Here is a 19,718-nt window from a genome sequence, read left to right on the forward strand (position 1 = left end):
GATCACTGTTCCTTATCCTTATAAAGACAAGATTAAAATTAATACGGACATCGGTCTTGCTATAGGTTACAACAAAATGGCTTGTATCTCTAATGTCCTCTCGTATGTTGCCATTTGTAGCAATATATTTTTCGTTTTTCTTCCACTTCATCTCATATTCATGTATGCCCAATGAGTGTAGTTCTACGCTGCAAATCAACGAAACTGTTCCCTCTGCTTTGACAGTAAAGTTGGATGGATGGTCATAGAACTGCAGACTATTTATTAGATAAAATAGATAGCTAAATATAGTGATAGCAAATAATTTCATCTTTAATAAAACTGGTCAACTTGATCGTGATATTCGTCTTCAATAATCATATCTCAGGAAGTAATACTGTTTAAGAAAATGTCCAACTACCTACATCATTTTTAGCTGATAGAGAAATCATATTATTGACAAAACACATCTACAGTATTCTATCTGTCCTATACAATTAAAAACTGTGTTTCCCGTTTCTTTAAAACACTAATTTCAATAGAATTCCACAATTGCAATACCAATCTATCTCATTGTATTAGATCTACTTGTGGCAGCATATATGTAGTGATTGCTTTGTATTTCCAAGTACATTGCATCAACCTCTTTATCATCTGGTGCCTGAGCAGCAAATGATCTTCTCCAGATTGTGGCATCTCTTGTGCGAGGTAAAGGTAACGTCATTCTATCGCGAGGTTCAAAGTACACTTCAGGTTGATGTACTATTGTTGTAGTTTGATTTGTTGTGATGTTTCTTGAACATAAACAATAATAATAAACTGGAATCATAACGATGATTACTAATAAAACTACACAAGCAACAATGATAATGACGATGACGTCAGTAGATAATCCTGACGACGTTTCTTTACTTATAGTGTTATTCCCACGTGATTTATTGTTTTTATTATAATCAATAATTACAGTATTTTGAACTGATTTAACTGTGACATCGTTTTGTGTATCAGATTGTATCGTTAACGTAAAACTTGTTGATGAACTTCCAATTTGATTTTCAGCTGTGCACGTGATTACAGTTCCATCCTGTTTCATTGTGGGATTATATAACATTAATATATGTCCAGTATTATCAATGTTGTATTCAATATTGTCGAGTGGTGGAAGAGTTAACCATGTATAACGAGTAACTGCAGGATTAGCGGTAGTGTCACAAATAAAGAAAGCTTGCTTACCGGCAGATATCAAACCTGTTTGAGGAGGAATGCTAACTCTTGGTTTGTAATATATTGTCAGTGGTTGCGTTGTACAATTTCTATTAAGATCAGGAATGTGTTCATTTGTCATTGAACACATAGCTTTATATCCATTTAAATCAGGATTAGCAATTAACCTCTTTTGTAATCTTGCAGTTTCTCCATGAACTATTTCAACAACATGTGTAGCGCCATCATTCCATCGTAATGTTACTGGTGGTTCTGTATACTCAGAAGCGCAGAAAAGCATGACGTCATCACCTTCTGTGTAAACATCCTGAGATGCTGTACATAATGGGTATTTACCTCCAGGAATTTGTATTACATCAAAAAATGCTTTATTTGACTCCAGTACAAGAGTATTTTTTCCAAATACGTCACATTGATACAATCCACGATCACTATTCCAAATACTTATGAACATAAGAATAAATTTAATTTGGTTATTTATTCTCCGCATAGTCACTACAAAATGACTCTTATCGTTAATATCTTCTCGTACATGTCCGTCTGTAGCTATGTATTCCTCATTTTTCTTCCATTTCAACTCATAATTTCCTTTATCAAAATCTTTTAATTTTAAAATACAATCAAGCGAAGCTGTTTCTTTTACATTAACAGTGTTGTTAAATGGATGTTTATCAAACCGCAGACTACAAATGAGACAGAATAAATAACAAAATACAGTAATAGAAAATAGTTTCATCTTGGCTGAATTTGAAATACCTTTTTAAATAAACATTTTGAAGCACATAAAGGCAACTAGTTCCTTAGCAATTACCTTCCTCATTGTCACATAATAAAGCAAGAACATTTACTTATCGACGCTACTTTACACAGCTATTCCTAATGTCCTACTTAATACGATATTATGTTTAGCGTTTTGCTAAAACAAGTTTATTTCAGAATACACACACCAAATAAAAAAAACACTATTGACAACCATTTTAAGCTAATACCATAAAAACGTTCTATCTCATTGTATTACATCTACTTGTGGCAGCATAGATGTAATGATTACTTTGTATTTCCAAGTACATGGCATCAACCTCTTTATCATCTGGTGCTTGAGCAGCAAATGATCTTCTCCAGATTGTGGCATCTCTTGTGCGAGGTAAAGGTAACGTCATTCTATCGCGAGGTTCAAAGTACACTTCAGGTTGATGTACTATTGTTGTAGTTTGATTTGTTGTGATGTTTTTTGAACATAAACAATAATAATAAACTGGAATCATAACGATGATTACTAATAAAACTACACAAGCAACAATGATAATGACGATGACGTCAGTAGATAATCCTGTAGATGTTTCTTTATTGACAGTGTTATTTCCACGTGATTGATTATTTTCATTATAATTAATAATTACAGAATCTTGAGCTGATGTAACTCTAACATCTTTTTGTGTATCAGATTGTATCGATAACGTAACACTCGTTGATGAACTTCCAATTCGATTTTCAGCTGTGCACGTGACCACAGTTCCATCCTGTTTCATTGTGGGATTAGACAACATAAATATGTGTCCAGTATTATCAATGTTGTATTCAGTTTTGTCGAGTGGGGGAAGAGTTAACCATGTGTAACGAGTAACTGCCGGATTAGCGGTAGTCTCACAAATAAAGAAACCTTGCTTACCAGCAGATATCAAACCTGTTTGACGAATGCTAACTCTTGGTTTGTAATATATTGTCAGTGGTTGCGTTGTACAATTTCTATTAAGATCAGGAATGTGTTCATTTGTCATTGAACACACAGATTTATATCCATTTAAATCAGGATCAGCAATTAATCTCTTTTGTAATCTTGCACTTTCTCCATCAACTATTTCAACAACATGTGTAGCGCCATCATTCCATCGTAACGTTACCGGAGGTTCTGTATACTCAGAAACGCAGAAAAGCATTACGTCATCACCTTCTGTGTAAACGTCTTTAGATTCTGTACATAATGGATATTTATCATCAGGAATTTGTATTACATCTAAAAATGCTTTATTTGACTCTAGTACAAGACTGCTATTTTCAAATACATCACATTGGTAAAATCCCCGATCGCTATTCAAAACCCCATAGAAAAAAATATTGTAAATAATTTGCATATTATCTTCATTTATTGTGACAATAAAGTTTTGCGATGTTTTCAAATCCTCTCGTAAAACGTCGTTAATGGCAATGTATTCTCCATCTTTCTTCCATTTAAGTTTGTACTGGCTTGTAATCGTTGTATCAAATTCTACAATGCAAATTAACAAAACTGCTCCTTTAGCTTTTACAGTTGAATTTGATGGTTGTTTATCAAACACAAGACAATTCGTAATGTTAAAAAACAGAAAAATATAACTAAGCACTGTTAATAGCATCTTGATTAATATTCTTGATTTTTAAGATGGCTACAGTTCTCTAGATCAATAGTTACTTACTGTACTTCGAAAGTAGTAGTAGTAGTTTTCGCAAAGCAACGTTACAATGGAAACGACAATGAATATAGTTATTATATTCTTTATCAATGGGCAATGTCCAAATGAATTGGTGGTTGTGTTTCACGTTCTCAAAAAACGTTACATAAACAGATTATATCACCAGAAATAAGTATTGCTGTTGACACATTATATGAGATAGAAATGTATGCGGGAAAGTGTTACCGCATTGTATTACATCTACTTGTGGCAGCATATATGTAATGATTACTTTGTATTTCCAAGTACATGGCATCGACCTCTTTATCATCTGGTGCCTGAGCAGCAAACGATCTTCTCCAGATTGTGGCATCTCTTGTGCGAGGTAACGGTAACGTCATTCTATCGCGAGGTTCAAAATACACTTCAGGTTGACGTACTATTGTTGTAGTTTGATTTGTTGTGATGTTTCTTGAACATAAACAATAATAATAAACTGGAATCATAACGATGATTACTAATAAAACTACACAAGCAACAATGATAATGACGATGACGTCAGTAGATAATCCTGTAGATGTTTCTTTATTGACAGTGTTATTTCCACGTGATTGATTATTTTCATTATAATCAATAATTACAGAATCTTTAGCTGTTGAAACTGTGACATCATTTTGTGTATCAGATTGTATCGTTAACGTAACACTTGTTGATGAACTTCCAATTTGATTTTCAGCTGTGCACGTGATTACAGTTCCATCCTGTTTCATTGTGGGATTATACAACATTAATATGTGTCCAGTATTATCAATGTTGTATTCAGTTTTGTCGAGTGGTGGAAGAGTTAACCATGTATAAATAGTAACTGCAGGGTTAGCGGTAGTGTCACAAATGAAGAAAGCTTGCTTACCGGCAGATATCAAACCTGTTTGAGGAATGCTAACTCTTGGTTTGTAATATATTGTCAGTGGTTGCGTTGTACAATTTCTATTAAGATCAGGAATTTGTATATTTGTCATTGAACATACAACTTTATATCCAATTAATTCAGGATTAGCAATTAATCTCTTTTGTAATCTTGCAGTTTCTCCATCAACTATCTCAACAATATGTGTAGCGCCATCATTCCATCGTAATGTTACTGGCGGTTCTGTATACTCAGAAATACAGAAAAGCATGACGTCATCACCTTCTGTGTAAACATCCTGAGATGCTGTACATAATGGGTATTTATCTCCAGGAATTTGTATTACATCAAAAAATGCTTTATTTGACTCCAGTACAAGAGTATTATTTTCAAATATTTCACATTGATAAAATCCACGATCGCTATTCCAAACACTATTGAACATAAGATTATACGTAATAGTCCCGGTGTTTCTACTCACATCGACAAAAAAATGATTTAAATTTTTCAAATCTTCTCTTATTTTATCTTCAGTGGCAATATATCCATTGCCATTTTTCTTCCATCTTATCTTGTATTGGTATTCAAGACTAAGTTGTGTTTTTAAAATACAAATTAACGAGCTAGTTTCTTTTACGTTAGATGTAGAGTTTCTAGGATGGTAATCGAAAGACAAACAGCGTGCAAGTTGAAACAATACTACTTCAAACAATACTACAACAATCTTCATTGTTTATGTTATTATCGTATTAGAAATGATGTTTTACACTATGTTGTCTCGAAACAATCTCTGATAATATTCCTAAAATGAACAGCAAACGACTGCGAATTTATAATTTTAGAAACATGTCCAGACAAATATATGATTTTGGTACTCGTTTTGAGGAAACTATATAAGTAAGAATCTACATCAGTGTCACCTTTCATTAATCTTACTTATGTAAAAGTATGATAGACTTGCAAAATGATTTAAGAAACTTTTTACTTCACTGATTGCTGGAAAATGTTACGTTATTGAATTAGGCATAACTCATCGTAAATGATAGGAAAATATAAAAGGATATTATTTCTCATTATAATATTATCTACTTCTATAGGTAGTACCATATTAATTTATACATCAACATTGTGAAAGTTAAGGTTGTACTCTCTGAAAAAGGTAATAGGAAAGAGGCTTATTAGCTAATTGTATTAGATCTACTTGTGGCAGCATATATGTAATGATTACTCTGTATTTCCAAATACATGGCATCAACCTCTTTATCATCTGGTGCCTGAGCAGCAAATGATCTTCTCCAGATTGTGGCATCTCTTGTGCGAGGTAAAGGTAACGTCATTCTATCGCGAGGTTCAAAGTACACTTCAGGTTGATGTACTATTGTTGTAGTTTGATTTGTTGTGATATTTCTTGAACATAAACAATAATAATAAATTGGAATCATAACGATGATTACTAATAAAACTACACAGGCAACAATGATAATGACGATGACGTCAGTAGATAATCCCGAAGATGTTTCTTTATTTAATGTGTCATTTCCACGTGATTTATTATTTTCATTATGATCAATAATTACAGAATCTTTAGCTTTTGAAACTGTAACATCGTTTTGTGTATCAAATTGTATCATTAACGTAACACTCGTTGATGAATTTCCAATTCGATTTACAGCTGTGCACGTGATTACAGTTCCATCATGTTTCATTGTTGGATTAGACAACATAAATATGTGTCCAGTATTATCAATGTTGTATTCAGTTTTTTCGAGTGGTGGAAGAGTTAACCATGTATAAATAGTAACTGCAGGATTAGCGGTAGTGTCACAAATAAAGAAAGCTTGCTTACCGGCAGATATCAAACTTTTTTGAGGAATGCTAACTCTTGGTTTGTAATATATTGTCAGTGGTTGCGTTGTACAATTTCTATTAAGATCAGGAATGTGTTCATTTGTCATTGAACACACAGCTTTATATCCATTTAAATCAGGATTAGCGATTAACCTTTTTTGTAATCTTGCAGTTTCTCCATGAACTATTTCAACAACATGTGTAGCGCCATCATTCCATCGTAATGTTACCGGAGGTTCTGTATACTCAGAAGCGCAGAAAAGCATGACGTCATCACCTTCTGTGTAAACATCCTGAGATGCTGTACATAATGGGTATTTATCTCCAGGAATTTGTATTACATCAAAAAATGCTTTATTTGACTTCAGTACAAGAATATCATTTTTAAATACGTCACATTGATAAAATCCACGATCGCTATTCCAAATACTTATGAATATCAGATTATACGTAATAGTCCCGATGTTTCTACTTACATCAACAAAAAAATGATTTAAATTTTCCAAATCTTCTCTTATTTTATCTTCAGTGGCAATATATTCATTGTCATTTTTCTTCCATCTTATCTTGTATTGGTATTCAAGACTAGGTTGTGTTTTTAAAATACAAATTAACGAGCTAGTTTCTTTTACGTTAGATGTAGAGTTTCTTGGGTGGTAATCGAAAGACAAACAGCGTGCAAGTTGAAACAATACTACTTCGAACAATACTACAACAATCTTCATTGTTTATGTTATTATCGTATTAGAAATGATGTTTTACACTATGATGTCTCGAAACAATCTCTGATAATATTCCTAAAATGAACAGCAAACGACTGCGAATTTATATTATTAGAGACATGTCCAGACAAATATATGATTTTGGTACTCGTTTTGAGGAAACTTATAACATTAATTAAAGTAAGAATCTACATCAGTGTCACCTTTCATTAATCTTACTTATGTAAAAGTATGATAGACTTGCAAAATGATTTAAGAGACTTTTTACTTCACTGATTTCTTGAAAATGTTACGTCATTGAATTAGGCATAACTCTTCGTAAATGATAGGAAAATATAAAAGGATATTATTTTTCATTATAATATTATCTACTTCTATAGGTAGTACCATATTAATTTATACATCAACATTGTGAAAGTTAAGGTTTTACTCTCTGAAAAAGGTAATATGAAAGAGGCTTATTATCTCATTGTATTAGATCTACTTGTGGCAGCATATATGTAATGATTACTCTGTATTTCCAAATACATGGCATCAACCTCTTTATCGTCTGGTGCCTGAGCAGCAAATGATCTTCTCCAGATTGTGGCATCTCTTGTGCGAGGTAAAGGTAACGTCATTCTATCGCGAGGTTCAAAGTACACTTCAGGTTGATGTACTATTGTTGTAGTTTGATTTGTTGTGATGTTTCTTGAACATAAACAATAATAATAAACTGGAATCATAACGATGATTACTAATAAAACTACACAAGCAACAATGATAATGACGATGACGTCAGTAGATAATCCTGTAGATGTTTCTTTATTTACAGTGTTATTTCCACGTGATTTATTATTTCCATTATAATTAATAATTACAGTATCTTGAGCTGATGTAACTGTATCAGATTGTATCGTTAACGTAACATTCTTTGATGAAGTTCCAATTCGATTTTCAGCTGTGCACGTGATTACAGTTCCATCCTGTTTCATTGTGGGATTAGACAACATTAATATGTGTCCAGTATTATCAATGTTGTATTCAGTTTTGTCGAGTGGTGGAAGAGTTAACCATGTATAACGAGTAACTGCAGGATTAGCGGTAGTGTCACAAATAAAGAAAGCTTGCTTACCAGCGGATATCAAACCTGTTTGAGGAATGCAAACTCTTGGCTTGTAATATATTGTCAGTGGTTGCGTTATACAAGTTCTATTAAGATCAGGAATGTGTTCATTTGTCATTGAGCATACAGCTTTATATCCATTTAAATCAGGATTAGCAATTAACCTCTTTTGTAATCTTGCAGTTTCTCCATGAACTATTTCAACAACATGTGTAGCGCCATCATTCCATCGTAATGTTACTGCCGGTTCTGTATACTCAGAAACACAGAAAAGCATGACGTCATCACCTTCTGTGTAAACATCCTTAGATGCAGTACATAATGGGTATTTATCTCCAGGAATTTGTATTACATCCAAAAATGCTTTTGTTGACGCCAGTACAATATTTTCAGTTTTGAAAACATCACATTGATAAAATCCACGATCAGTATTCCAAACACTTACAAAGACAAGATCGAATTTAATTCGTGTACTACTTCTTCGTATTGTAACAATAAAATGACTTGAATCTTTTAGATTATCCACTATATTTCCATTAGTAGCAATATATTCTTCGTCTTTCTTCCACTTCATATCATATTGTATTTCGTCGTTTGTTTTATATTCTACAATACATGTAAGTGAAACTGCTCCTTCTGCTTGTACGGTTGAATTTAATGGATGCTCATCAAATAAAAGACAGCTTGTAAAACGAAATAAAAGAACATTAACAGCAAACACAAACCTTAACATTCTTGAATAATTTTGAAAATACGTATTATACATAATTAGTATCATTCCCATATAAACGTATACTTTTGTAGTATATTGTCGAAACGTTTAAATATTGAGTAAATGTTTAATCATTACCATAGCACACGTATTAATAATTGAACTTGTCAGAAACATGCTCAGCTGAATTTGTTATTATGTTACGCGTTCTTAATTATAACAAAAAACAGAAACATATTATGCACAGTAACTTACTTAGTATATAGCAATGGTTACTCTGTATTTCCAAGTACATTGCATCAACCTCTTTATCATCTGGTGCTTGAGCAGCAAACGATCGTCTCCAGATTGCGGCATCTCTTGTGCGAGGTTTTCATATGTGTTATTTATTAATATAATATACTGGATATAAGTATATTTATTGTATTTTTTTATATTAAATCTTATCTTTGTTTTATTGTTTTTATTATGTTTATTACATTTTTTTATGGAAAAACAAGAAAGACAAGATATCAAGAAAGGTAGTAATTCGAAAAATAATTCAAGGTGGTCTAAACATTTGTGATTTTTAAAGCAAATGCCACTCGCTTAAAGCCATTTGGGCAACAATAATTTTGTCAGGGTCTGCAACATGGATACAGCTTGCAACATCCTTTCTTGATACGTTTGGACCTAATAGGTTGATCTTAAAAATGAACATAGATAGATAGATAATCTGGAGTCTATTCCATTATTTTACCAACAAATTGTTCTTGCCTTATGTTTATGTGCTTAAAATGCCGCCTAGTCTCCGAAATCTTCATTTGATATTAAAAAAGAAATTTTTTAAAATCGAAATAAGCTTTAAACATCGGATAGACTGTGGTATTGTTTATATTGATGATCTTTTAAATGAACACGGTTTGTTATGTCAATATCATATTAAAAAAAACTTAAATCATAAACAAACTGGAAAGCCGAAATTAAATCAACTCTTGACTCTACTCCAGCTGCATGGAAAGAAAAATACGTAAGGATCCACTTAAATTAAAAACCATACCAGCTGATGAAAGAATCATAAAAACTTAAGACCTATATAATGAATTGATATTAATAAAATCCACTCCTCCACATAATATTTTAAACAAATGGGGGAAAATGTATGTCACAGTGCAATTAAATGGAATAATGTATGGTCAGTGAAGCTACACAACATTAAAGATATGGATTGCTCATTTAAAAAGCAATTGAGGGGGTCGGGTTTTTTAGGCGAGGTTCGTAAAATTTTCAGCCTAAATAGATTTTAAGAAATTAATTAATATTAAATTAATTAATTAAGTATGTTAAGATATGACCCAGAGAGTGTTGATGATATAAAGAAATATCCATACTGGCCACATAAGCCAATCTGGGAGCAGAAGGCATAGGCACAACATGCATCCATTGTCAACAAGAGATAGTGCCAATTAAGACTCCTTATTGGTCTGGTAAACATTTTGAAATATGAACCATCCATGTTGTTAAAAGAACCATAACATTGTAATGGCAATATTGTTTACATCTCTTGTTTCAAATTGTAATTTAGTACTGTAATTCAGGAGTAGTAATAACGTGTTTCACCAATAACTATTAATTCAATACAAACCATTACCTAGAATGTTGAATGAGTAACAGATATGAATAAATGAAAGAGTTATATTAAAACAATATATATATATATATATTTAAACGGAAACCATTTTAGGATTTTTTCTTTAAACAAGTTAATTTGTTATGTTAATATTATTTTTAGATTTTTCATATAAAATGTAAATCTATTAAACAGGAATTGTTAAGTAAATTATTAAATTTGTAACTTGATGTTTTTAAGTTTAATAGAATTAAGACATGTTCATTCTTCAGTAACAGCTGAAAATATGGTCACATGGATCATTATAATGAGAAAACATTGTATGAAAATTAAATGTTGTGAACGGTAAAATAAAAAAAAAAGTAATATGCTACAATATGAATTTTGGATTTTCCCCTAAAAGCATGAAAACTGCAAAGGTCACTCCTATATACAAAAAAGGTAACAAATCTGATCCCAACAATTATCGACCAATTTAAAATTATTTAATGATCTTCCCGACGAAATTAAAATGGCACCTTCAAACAAAATATTTTCTTTTAAACTTAAACAAATTCTATTCCATAAATAACTTATAATAATAAAAAAACATATTTATTTTGGTTTTTCTGTGCTTCCATATTATTTGTTATATTATTGTTGTCTTGCGTTACCTGTTTGTTTGTCTTGTTTTGTTTTCTGTTTGTTCAAACTTTAATATGATTACAACTTCTTAACTGGCTACCCGTCAAAAGTTTTTTTGGAGGGAATCTTCCAAATTTTATTACTTTCTGGGTTTTTGCCTCTTAATTATTTATATTTAAATTGTTATTTTGTTTACTTTGAAAGATAAGAAATAAATGTTATTATGAATGAAAATTGTGTTAAGAAATGAATATGCTAGAATATGAATTGTGTTAAGAAATGAATATGCTACAATATGAATTGTGTTAAGAAATGAATATGTTTAGGAAAATGAATAGGCCTACGCTAATTGAATGTGTTAAGACATTTATGTTACGTTATGAATATTATGAAATAAAAGAAAAAAAAATGTTTATTACATAAATCATTGCACTGCTTATATTAATACAATAAATAAATAAACATAAATATAGCAACTATATTGGTATACATATTACTACCAATACTACTAATTAATTCAACGTGATGGTAATTTTTATTTTTATAGCCATTTGATTAGTTAGTCCCGACGTGTACGATTGAAGGTATCAGCTGGCTTATAAATAATATAGAATCATATTGAAATCTAACCTGTTAGTGTATGCCTTCTGTAACGGCTCTTCAAACGCTCCTTTCTACTCAAGATGGAAGCGGCGGTATATTTAATCTATAAATGACTTATAAAACAAATAATGAACGTTTTTTATTCGTTGAATGTTAAATATAATATATATCCCAAGATAAACAGTAAAATGCTATATCGGATGTTTAGTGTTTAATTTTATATTGTGATGGCCACGATATTTACATATTGGTTGATGATAGCTCCCTCAATCAATCCTTAATCGAAACTCTGTTTAATGTGACGATATAGATGGCGCCCCTTTTCTATGAGTCATGTTATGTTAATGATATGCATTTCATACATCTTATTAAACTATAATTTCCATCTCATTAACTCTTCTATGCATAGAATTCATATAATTATCTGGCGGTGACTAATGCTTGTTTTTCGTACATAATGAGTGCACCCTGTGACGTGAAAGAGTGTGAGCATTTTATAATCTGATTTCTGTTCGCATCAATAGGCCTACAAAACATTTACAATGAATAGAAAAATTGAATAACATAGTTTAATAACTATTTAAACAAAATTTAAATACTTGTAATGATAACATTATGTCTCTTTTTAACATTTTCATTTCGTGATTTATTAAAAAAATATATATTGTCATGTAGGAGGCCTTTCAAATATGTATTAAATAAATAAAGACATTTATTACTGATATTAAATTACTTGTATAATATGTAGGCAAATATTTTTTTTAAAAACACAGATATAAACATTTTCTCACAGGCAAAGTAATCTTATATTATCAGGTTGAAATTAAGAATTATAATTTTGAACATTGCATAACATAAATATAGTAAATACCCCGACAAAATTATGCTGTAACATGTAATTTCTCAATGTTACGAAATATAAATGCCGTCACTTTCAGATGACTCATCTTGGATCTAAATGGAAATTGCCATATGTCTCGTTCGTAATACAATTACTAGACTGCTTATTATTCTTATCGACCGTCTTTTTCGCATCTTATTATCCTTTGTCTTGGCAATAAATGACTGCGCAATCTCCTGTTCGTTAATCATATTCACACTGCATGAATATGAACGTATTGAAAGTTATTGACGTCAAAAAAACCCGGATGGCCATCAAAATTTAAAAATGAACATCTCATTTAGAGCTGTACAATAGACAACATTACCATTTTTTAATTTGCCTATATTATAGCAACACGACATTTATTTTTAACAGATTTTTAAAACGGCGTGAATTATTTACTTTCAGTAAAAAAAAGTGTTTAATTTTAAGCTAGAATGTACAATTTTAAAGCAATTTTTAAATATAATTTTCAAGTTGTTTTGCGCCCTCTATATTTTCTACTAAAATTGCCACGATTCAGAGGACGTCTATCGGTTCGTGGTGTCATTCAAACTTACTTAACATAATAAATATAATACTGCCAAGCCCTTCTTTGTTGCCAGGATATTCAGCCTACATTTTACCCAATATGTTTTAGAAACGGTAGTGTTTGCCAGAAAACATTGGTTGGGTGGTGTGGTTGATTATGTCTTAATATTGTTTATATTGAATAAGTTAAGTACGCTTGTTATTATAATCATGCTATAGATATTGTGATTTCCTGGGATCATACCTCAATATAGTATTTTTATATACTGTTGGAGCTATTATGAATTCGTGGTACTTAAACGTGAATTTAAAGTCAACGAATATGATATTAATAATACTACTTCTATTGAATAATTTAGTTGTTTGTTCTTTATTAGTTTCCACATATAATACATATAATTTTCTTAATAAATCATTAAATATTTATAAATGTTGATGGTGGTCCCAATATCTCTAGAAGCAGACTTTAAGCAGAGGCCACCATTAACAAAATAGAAAAAAAAAACATGATAAAGGTAGAATGGTTTATGACATAGAATGTAGGCCTACATATACCAACCGTGGCTGCACATGTCATAATTCAGCTGAGAAGGAAAAAAAGGCATACAAATGAAGGAATAAGTAATTAGATAGTAAAATATAAATCATAACAGAAGACTTAACACACCAATACCAGATGCTTTTTGATATTGAATTTAAAAGAAGAAGAAGTTAGTTGAGATATAAAAAAACGGGTCGAAACTATTCCATAGTTTTGGTCCATTATAAAAAAACATTTTTTCCTAAGCAAAGTTATATTTTTTTAAATTGTAACACTACCTTTTGCAAATCTAGTTAGGTATCAGTGTATATCAGACTCATGCTGTTTTGGAAATAAAGAAATGTGTTTTGGTAATGAATTATTAATAAAACGATACATGAACGTGTAGGTTTGTTTGTTTGAGATCAAAAACTTTTAGGCCCATTTATTATGCCTGGGATGATATAATACTGTACTCGAGCTGTTTAACCGGATTTCAGCTATTAAAAACAATTATTGTAGAAGGAGATAGGTAGGCCTAAATGCGAAGCATCCTCGTATTATTAAGTGTGGGTATTTTTCAGCATCATTATCCATAGACAGTGAATGCCACGATCGGAAAACACCCCTATTTGGAAAAATCGTTGAACCTAAATTCGTTTTGATTGTCTAATTATCTAATTCAACTTAATAAATGGTCTCTAGGATCTGAGTCAGATTTGTATGCATTTAATTTAGAAGAGAATATCTCAACTGTTATAGGATAATTTGACTCCAATAAACAACATGGGATGTGTGCTAAATTCGCTATCCGGGGCGAACTTGCCCAAAATCGGGGTCAAAGGTTAAAAATGTGTGGTACTTATATCTCGACAACCACTTGTCGTACAGATTTGCCTTTGGTTTCAAATTTTTCAGAATATATATATTTATATTCGGTCTAACACAAAGTTTATCGAAAAATATGACCGGAAATGCTTTTACTGACCTTTGACCAAAAAATGGATAAAAAACACATTTTTGGGTTAAATTATTCTTTAAAATGTCAATGGACAAACTGTATAATATCAAATGAAACATATACATTATGCTACCCACTGCTACCCAACTTGTATTGAACATTTTTAGTTATGTTGGGTAGCATATTGTATATGCTAATTATTTTTATTAATTTTAGAAAAAAATTAGTATAAATTAGTCTAAATTAGTCTAAATAATTCTAGCGTTGTAATGAAATATTTTGTATAAAATATAAAATCCCATAAAATATGCTATCCATTGCTACCCAACATAATATGCTATCCATTGCTACCCAACATGTATTGAAAATCTTTAATTATGACGCTAACTTTATTTTTTGAAAATTGCAAAAATTGAGTAAACAGTAAACATCTATTTTGGTTTGTTTGTTTTGTTTGTGTTATCTTTATACTGGGTGACCTCTTCAGTCAAAGACTGATCTCCCAGAGGGCCCAGTTGGTGATCAGTGGCTGTGATGTACTAATACACCGGGGTAACCCCCTACTCGTCTCGAAAGATGTACTAGGTTCTTTAAAGTGCACACGAGCAAGTTGTGTACACTGGACCTACGGTTTATAGTCCTTATCCGAGAAGACTCGTTCTACCACCAGAACCATGGAGTGAGTGAGCCTCGAACTCGAACCCCTGTCGATGTTATGGCTACGTGATTACGGTTCCACTGTCTTAACCGCTCGGCCACTCACTCACTCACTTGATTTATTTTATATAATTTATAGAGTTTTTTATGCATAGATTCATTTTCAATACATATTATAATCTGTATGTACTAGGTAGCATGTTTTATGGGTTTCATTTGATACCAAATAGTTAATTAAAACACTAGAATTAAATGTATAATAAACCAAAATATATACACTAACTGTATACCGTACTCATTTTTTGTCAATTTTAGTTGACAAAATATGCACATTTTCGGAATTATTATATACTTGATAATTAAAGGCTTTTAATACAAGAAATTGGATAGCATGTTTGATTGGCTTTTATTTGATGTCACATAGTTTATTAAAGCTAAACAAATATTGATTTATTATACAAAATAAACCAAAATATATGTACACTAAATTAATAAAATATGCACATTTATTTTTTAAAATAGCATCATAATTAGATTTTTGATACAAGTTGGGTAGCAATGGATATAATATTTTATGGGCTTTTATTTTATACTAAATAGATCTTCCAAACGCACAACAAATTATTTAATCATTATAATTAACCGAAATAAATGTACAGTATTTAATATTAATTATAGAATTCCTGGCGCTCTTTATCCATTATTTTCAACATATCGATTTTAAAAAAACTAAAAATAATAGATACCAATATTTATGTTTCACATAACAAGCAATAACATGAGAAACATGAGTCTTGCCTGATTATGAGTAATCATCTTATTATTTATTTATTGTGAAAATTGTTAATACATTCTGTCAGAGAATAAACACTCCTGATACTAAGTTCAGTTTTTTGCTATGAACCTTGTCTTGTTAAAAAAAAATTATCTATCTATTTATTTTTTTTAAAGCAGGATATGTCATGAGTCGAACGGGACAACGGGACACAACATAATAAAGCGGGACAATTCCGCCAAAAGCGGCGGGACAGTTGCAATCTATGTCTGTGGTCGGTATCCTTTATACGATCAGCTGTTTGGTGGTTCATGTATTGGTGGTAGGCCTACATTTTCATCATCAGCATCAAATTCATAAGTTATTACATTTTTCTAAAAAATGAATAAAATATGCACATTTAAAAAAAAAGTAGCATCATAATTACAGTTTTTTAATATAAGTTGGGTAGCAATGGATAGAATATTTTATAGGCTTCATTTGATACCAAATAGTTTTTCCAAACACTTAAATTATGTAATATTATATAAATAAACACAACAATTACGCTACCAAATATTCTTTTTTTGTATAAAAATAACCAAATTATGTACATTTTCCAAAAAATTAGCTTATACATAATTAAAAATGTTTGGTAACAGTAGGTATCGACAGGGCTTCGAATTTAACGCAAATTATTCTTATATTAAATATAATGTAGTTGTTATGATTTTCTACTTTCTGTCTTTTTCCCTCTCTTCGCTTTCATTTCATTCTCTTTTTCTTCTCTTTCCACTTTGCCCTTTATATGGAATCGTAATTAATTCCCCCTTGCAGATGATTTCTGTCCTTGAAATCCATTAAAATCTCTTTATGTTATTGTAAAGAAAGAGCAAATGTTTTAATATCTAATTTTTCTTTATTATAAAGAATGTTGCTGGTACACCAACGTGAGCAATTTAGGACTAAATGAAAATAATAAAACGTAATTTACACTTGACAATGTGGTTTTCCGGATCTTATTCTAGGGCTTCACTAGCTTTTTAACGTAGCAAGTCAAAGCGCAGTCAGTAAGAACGATGTAGGCCTACATGTTCAGAAACTTGGGTCTAGCTTACTATCAATTACGAGATGTATACAGTATCTGTTCAGAAACTTGGGTCTAGCAATTACGAGATGTATACACTCTCTATTGCCCCTTTTTCATGAGCTAAAGTACATTATTGTTTATATGCCGGAAGGTTATTTTTTATTATCATGTTTTATGGTGTAATGAGAGCTGGTGATAGAAGTAATGATCACGTCAATCAAGTTTATCACTATACCAGTCAATGTGACATATTGCAAAATAGTACTTTAATTAGGTTTGAAAAGGTACATATAAAAGTCACAAGAATAATTTTGTTTAAAAATTATAATTAATATATTTTAGTTTTTATAAAAATCATTATTAATATAATTGTAATTGTGTGAATTTGTATAGTATATAGAGGAAGAGAAACAAACCATCTGGAATGGAGGTTGCTCTACAAGATATTGCATTCAGTATAGCCCGCAATAATTCACAAACGCATACCTTGTGTTATACAAGATCAATAAACAACCGGCGTTGGTTTGCTAATAGGCTCATATTAAGTAGGGTCTATGGATAACAGATCGTTGTTAGATATATGCCTCATATTATTATTATTATTAGATTTCAGATTTAATATTATTACAATTATCAGGGATAAACATGTTAGCTCTGCTTATTATTTAACCATCTACCTGTATTATGACGTATAATACAAATTCCCTGTTCAAAATAATCTTCTAGTTGTGTAGGTTGTCTAATTACATCAAACCGTATTATTTTTCTTCAATCCAAATATCAATCAATCAAGCAATCTACAAAGCAAGATTTTACTACAATGAATGACGGGATTTTGTGTCATCATCATTGTATATCATTATTCTACTATATCTCATCATATAATAGTTATTCTTCACATCTTTCTATTTTAGTAATGATTAGTATTAACACTAATATTATTCATAATAAAATTATGTATTGTTCATTCACATTAGTATTCGTTTCCTTTTTGATTTAGCCTATACACAATTTTATAGATTGTACTCAATACGATTCTGTAGGCATATAATATAATTATGATAATAAAACGGAATATGAACCAGCAAGAGACACCGTCTCAATCTCATTGATGTGAAACAAAGAGGACATGCATGGATGGCTTTGCCCGAGTGAACGTGAATAGCAATCATATTTTATCCATGATTAAAGGTTATCATTTTGCGGTGCGCAAGTAATATTGACTAAACTAAAAGCTTGGTCAAATTACTGGCGTGGGTGCCTAACCGTACCATATCTTGCTTTGAAGTTGATAATATAATAATAGATAGATTTATATAGCGCAAATAAACTATGTCTCTATGCGCTGGATAATAAAAAGAAAGAGTGGAAAACAAAAGGAAGAGAACAAAAAGACAAACACACCAAGCTAACACCCAAACCAGAGTATGGGGATACACAACTCACCGCTAACTGGGGATCAGTGTGAAGTACCCCAGTTAGCATCGGTTAAGTCTTGATCTTTTTAGAGATCCTCCGGTGCCTCCTAGCCTAGTCAGAAAACAGGCAACAAACACTTCATTAATGTTTACTTCATATCCCACTCTTATTATATAAAAATTTTTTTATATTGTAACAGAATCATTATTTCCTGTTGGCATATATGCTTACACATTGAGGTCAGTAGCCAGCATCATGAGGTATTCGTAGTGTGCCTTTATAAGATGATGTCACATAGAAAACATTTCCAGGACAAAATACCGGGGATAGAACCCTGTCTCCAATAAGACAACGATTTTTGTTTTAAAGTAGCTTAAACTGGTATACAGAACTAATGTGTAGGAATTAGAGCTGATTGCCAAACACACCATCAACCAAAGTTGATAAGTGTTTATATTAGAGTTTAAATAATATAAAATCTATATTTAATTGATCCTCAATTGCCTTTTCACGGCCAAAGATTGTTTGATGATTATATTCGATGTGTAAATAAAAGACATGTGTGTACTTACTGTAAATCTACTTTTTTTAATTCTTTTCATAGATTAGATTAGAACACGGATATAATTATTTTTTGTAGATAATATGGATGAAATTATACATTATTAATTACTATTGCTGGTTTAATTACTACTATTAGATATATGCATTTGCCAACCATATACAGTGCTCAAGTGGTGGTTCGTTTATGAACCAGTTGTGTGGGTCGGTGTGTGTCGACGTGTTTCAATTGTAGCCCTTTGTCGGTGACACAGCGTATTGAAAGCACATCGTTAAGATTCGTATGAAAATACATTGCAAAAGACCAATGTATCTTAGGATTAGGTAATAGAAACCATTAAATAAAGTACAACTTTCCATAGTTTTATTATTGTCGGCAATCTGGGGCTTTACGTGTGCCGACTAGGCTATACACCCATTTACATAGCCAGTCGGGACGGGGTCGGCAAATTGGGATTTGGCAAACTGGAGTCGGCGAACTTTATGTCGACAAATTGGGTTTGATAAAATTGAGTGAGTGAGTGTGAGTATTATTAATATGTTACTATTGATTAATTATTTGATATTATTTTTATCAGAT

General features: G+C 31.2%; 4 protein-coding genes across 4 annotated transcripts; all 4 read right to left on the bottom strand.

Annotated features, from left to right (window-relative positions):
- Positions 1 to 497: 497 nt before the first annotated feature.
- On the bottom strand, positions 498 to 1,967 carry LOC140043675 (uncharacterized). Its single transcript, XM_072088179.1, has one exon. The coding sequence runs from the start codon at positions 1,937 to 1,939 to the stop codon at positions 545 to 547; it is 1,395 nt and encodes a 464-aa protein (XP_071944280.1). The 5' UTR covers positions 1,940 to 1,967; the 3' UTR covers positions 498 to 544.
- Positions 1,968 to 2,195: 228 nt separating this feature from the next.
- On the bottom strand, positions 2,196 to 3,640 carry LOC140043676 (cell adhesion molecule 2-like). The gene has a single exon (XM_072088180.1). The coding sequence runs from the start codon at positions 3,594 to 3,596 to the stop codon at positions 2,205 to 2,207; it is 1,392 nt and encodes a 463-aa protein (XP_071944281.1). The 5' UTR covers positions 3,597 to 3,640; the 3' UTR covers positions 2,196 to 2,204.
- A 1,899-nt stretch (positions 3,641 to 5,539) lies between these two features.
- LOC140043677 (uncharacterized) lies at positions 5,540 to 7,403 on the bottom strand. Its single transcript, XM_072088181.1, has one exon. The coding sequence runs from the start codon at positions 7,110 to 7,112 to the stop codon at positions 5,718 to 5,720; it is 1,395 nt and encodes a 464-aa protein (XP_071944282.1). The 5' UTR covers positions 7,113 to 7,403; the 3' UTR covers positions 5,540 to 5,717.
- Positions 7,404 to 7,546: 143 nt separating this feature from the next.
- On the bottom strand, positions 7,547 to 8,947 carry LOC140044101 (cell adhesion molecule 2-like). The gene has a single exon (XM_072088581.1). It carries the CDS (start codon positions 8,945 to 8,947, stop codon positions 7,571 to 7,573), a length of 1,377 nt encoding a protein of 458 aa, XP_071944682.1. The 3' UTR covers positions 7,547 to 7,570.
- Positions 8,948 to 19,718: the final 10,771 nt, after the last annotated feature.

Source organism: Antedon mediterranea, chromosome 3, assembly GCF_964355755.1.
Source record: "Antedon mediterranea chromosome 3, ecAntMedi1.1, whole genome shotgun sequence".
Classification (NCBI taxonomy): Eukaryota; Metazoa; Echinodermata; class Crinoidea; order Comatulida; family Antedonidae; genus Antedon; species Antedon mediterranea.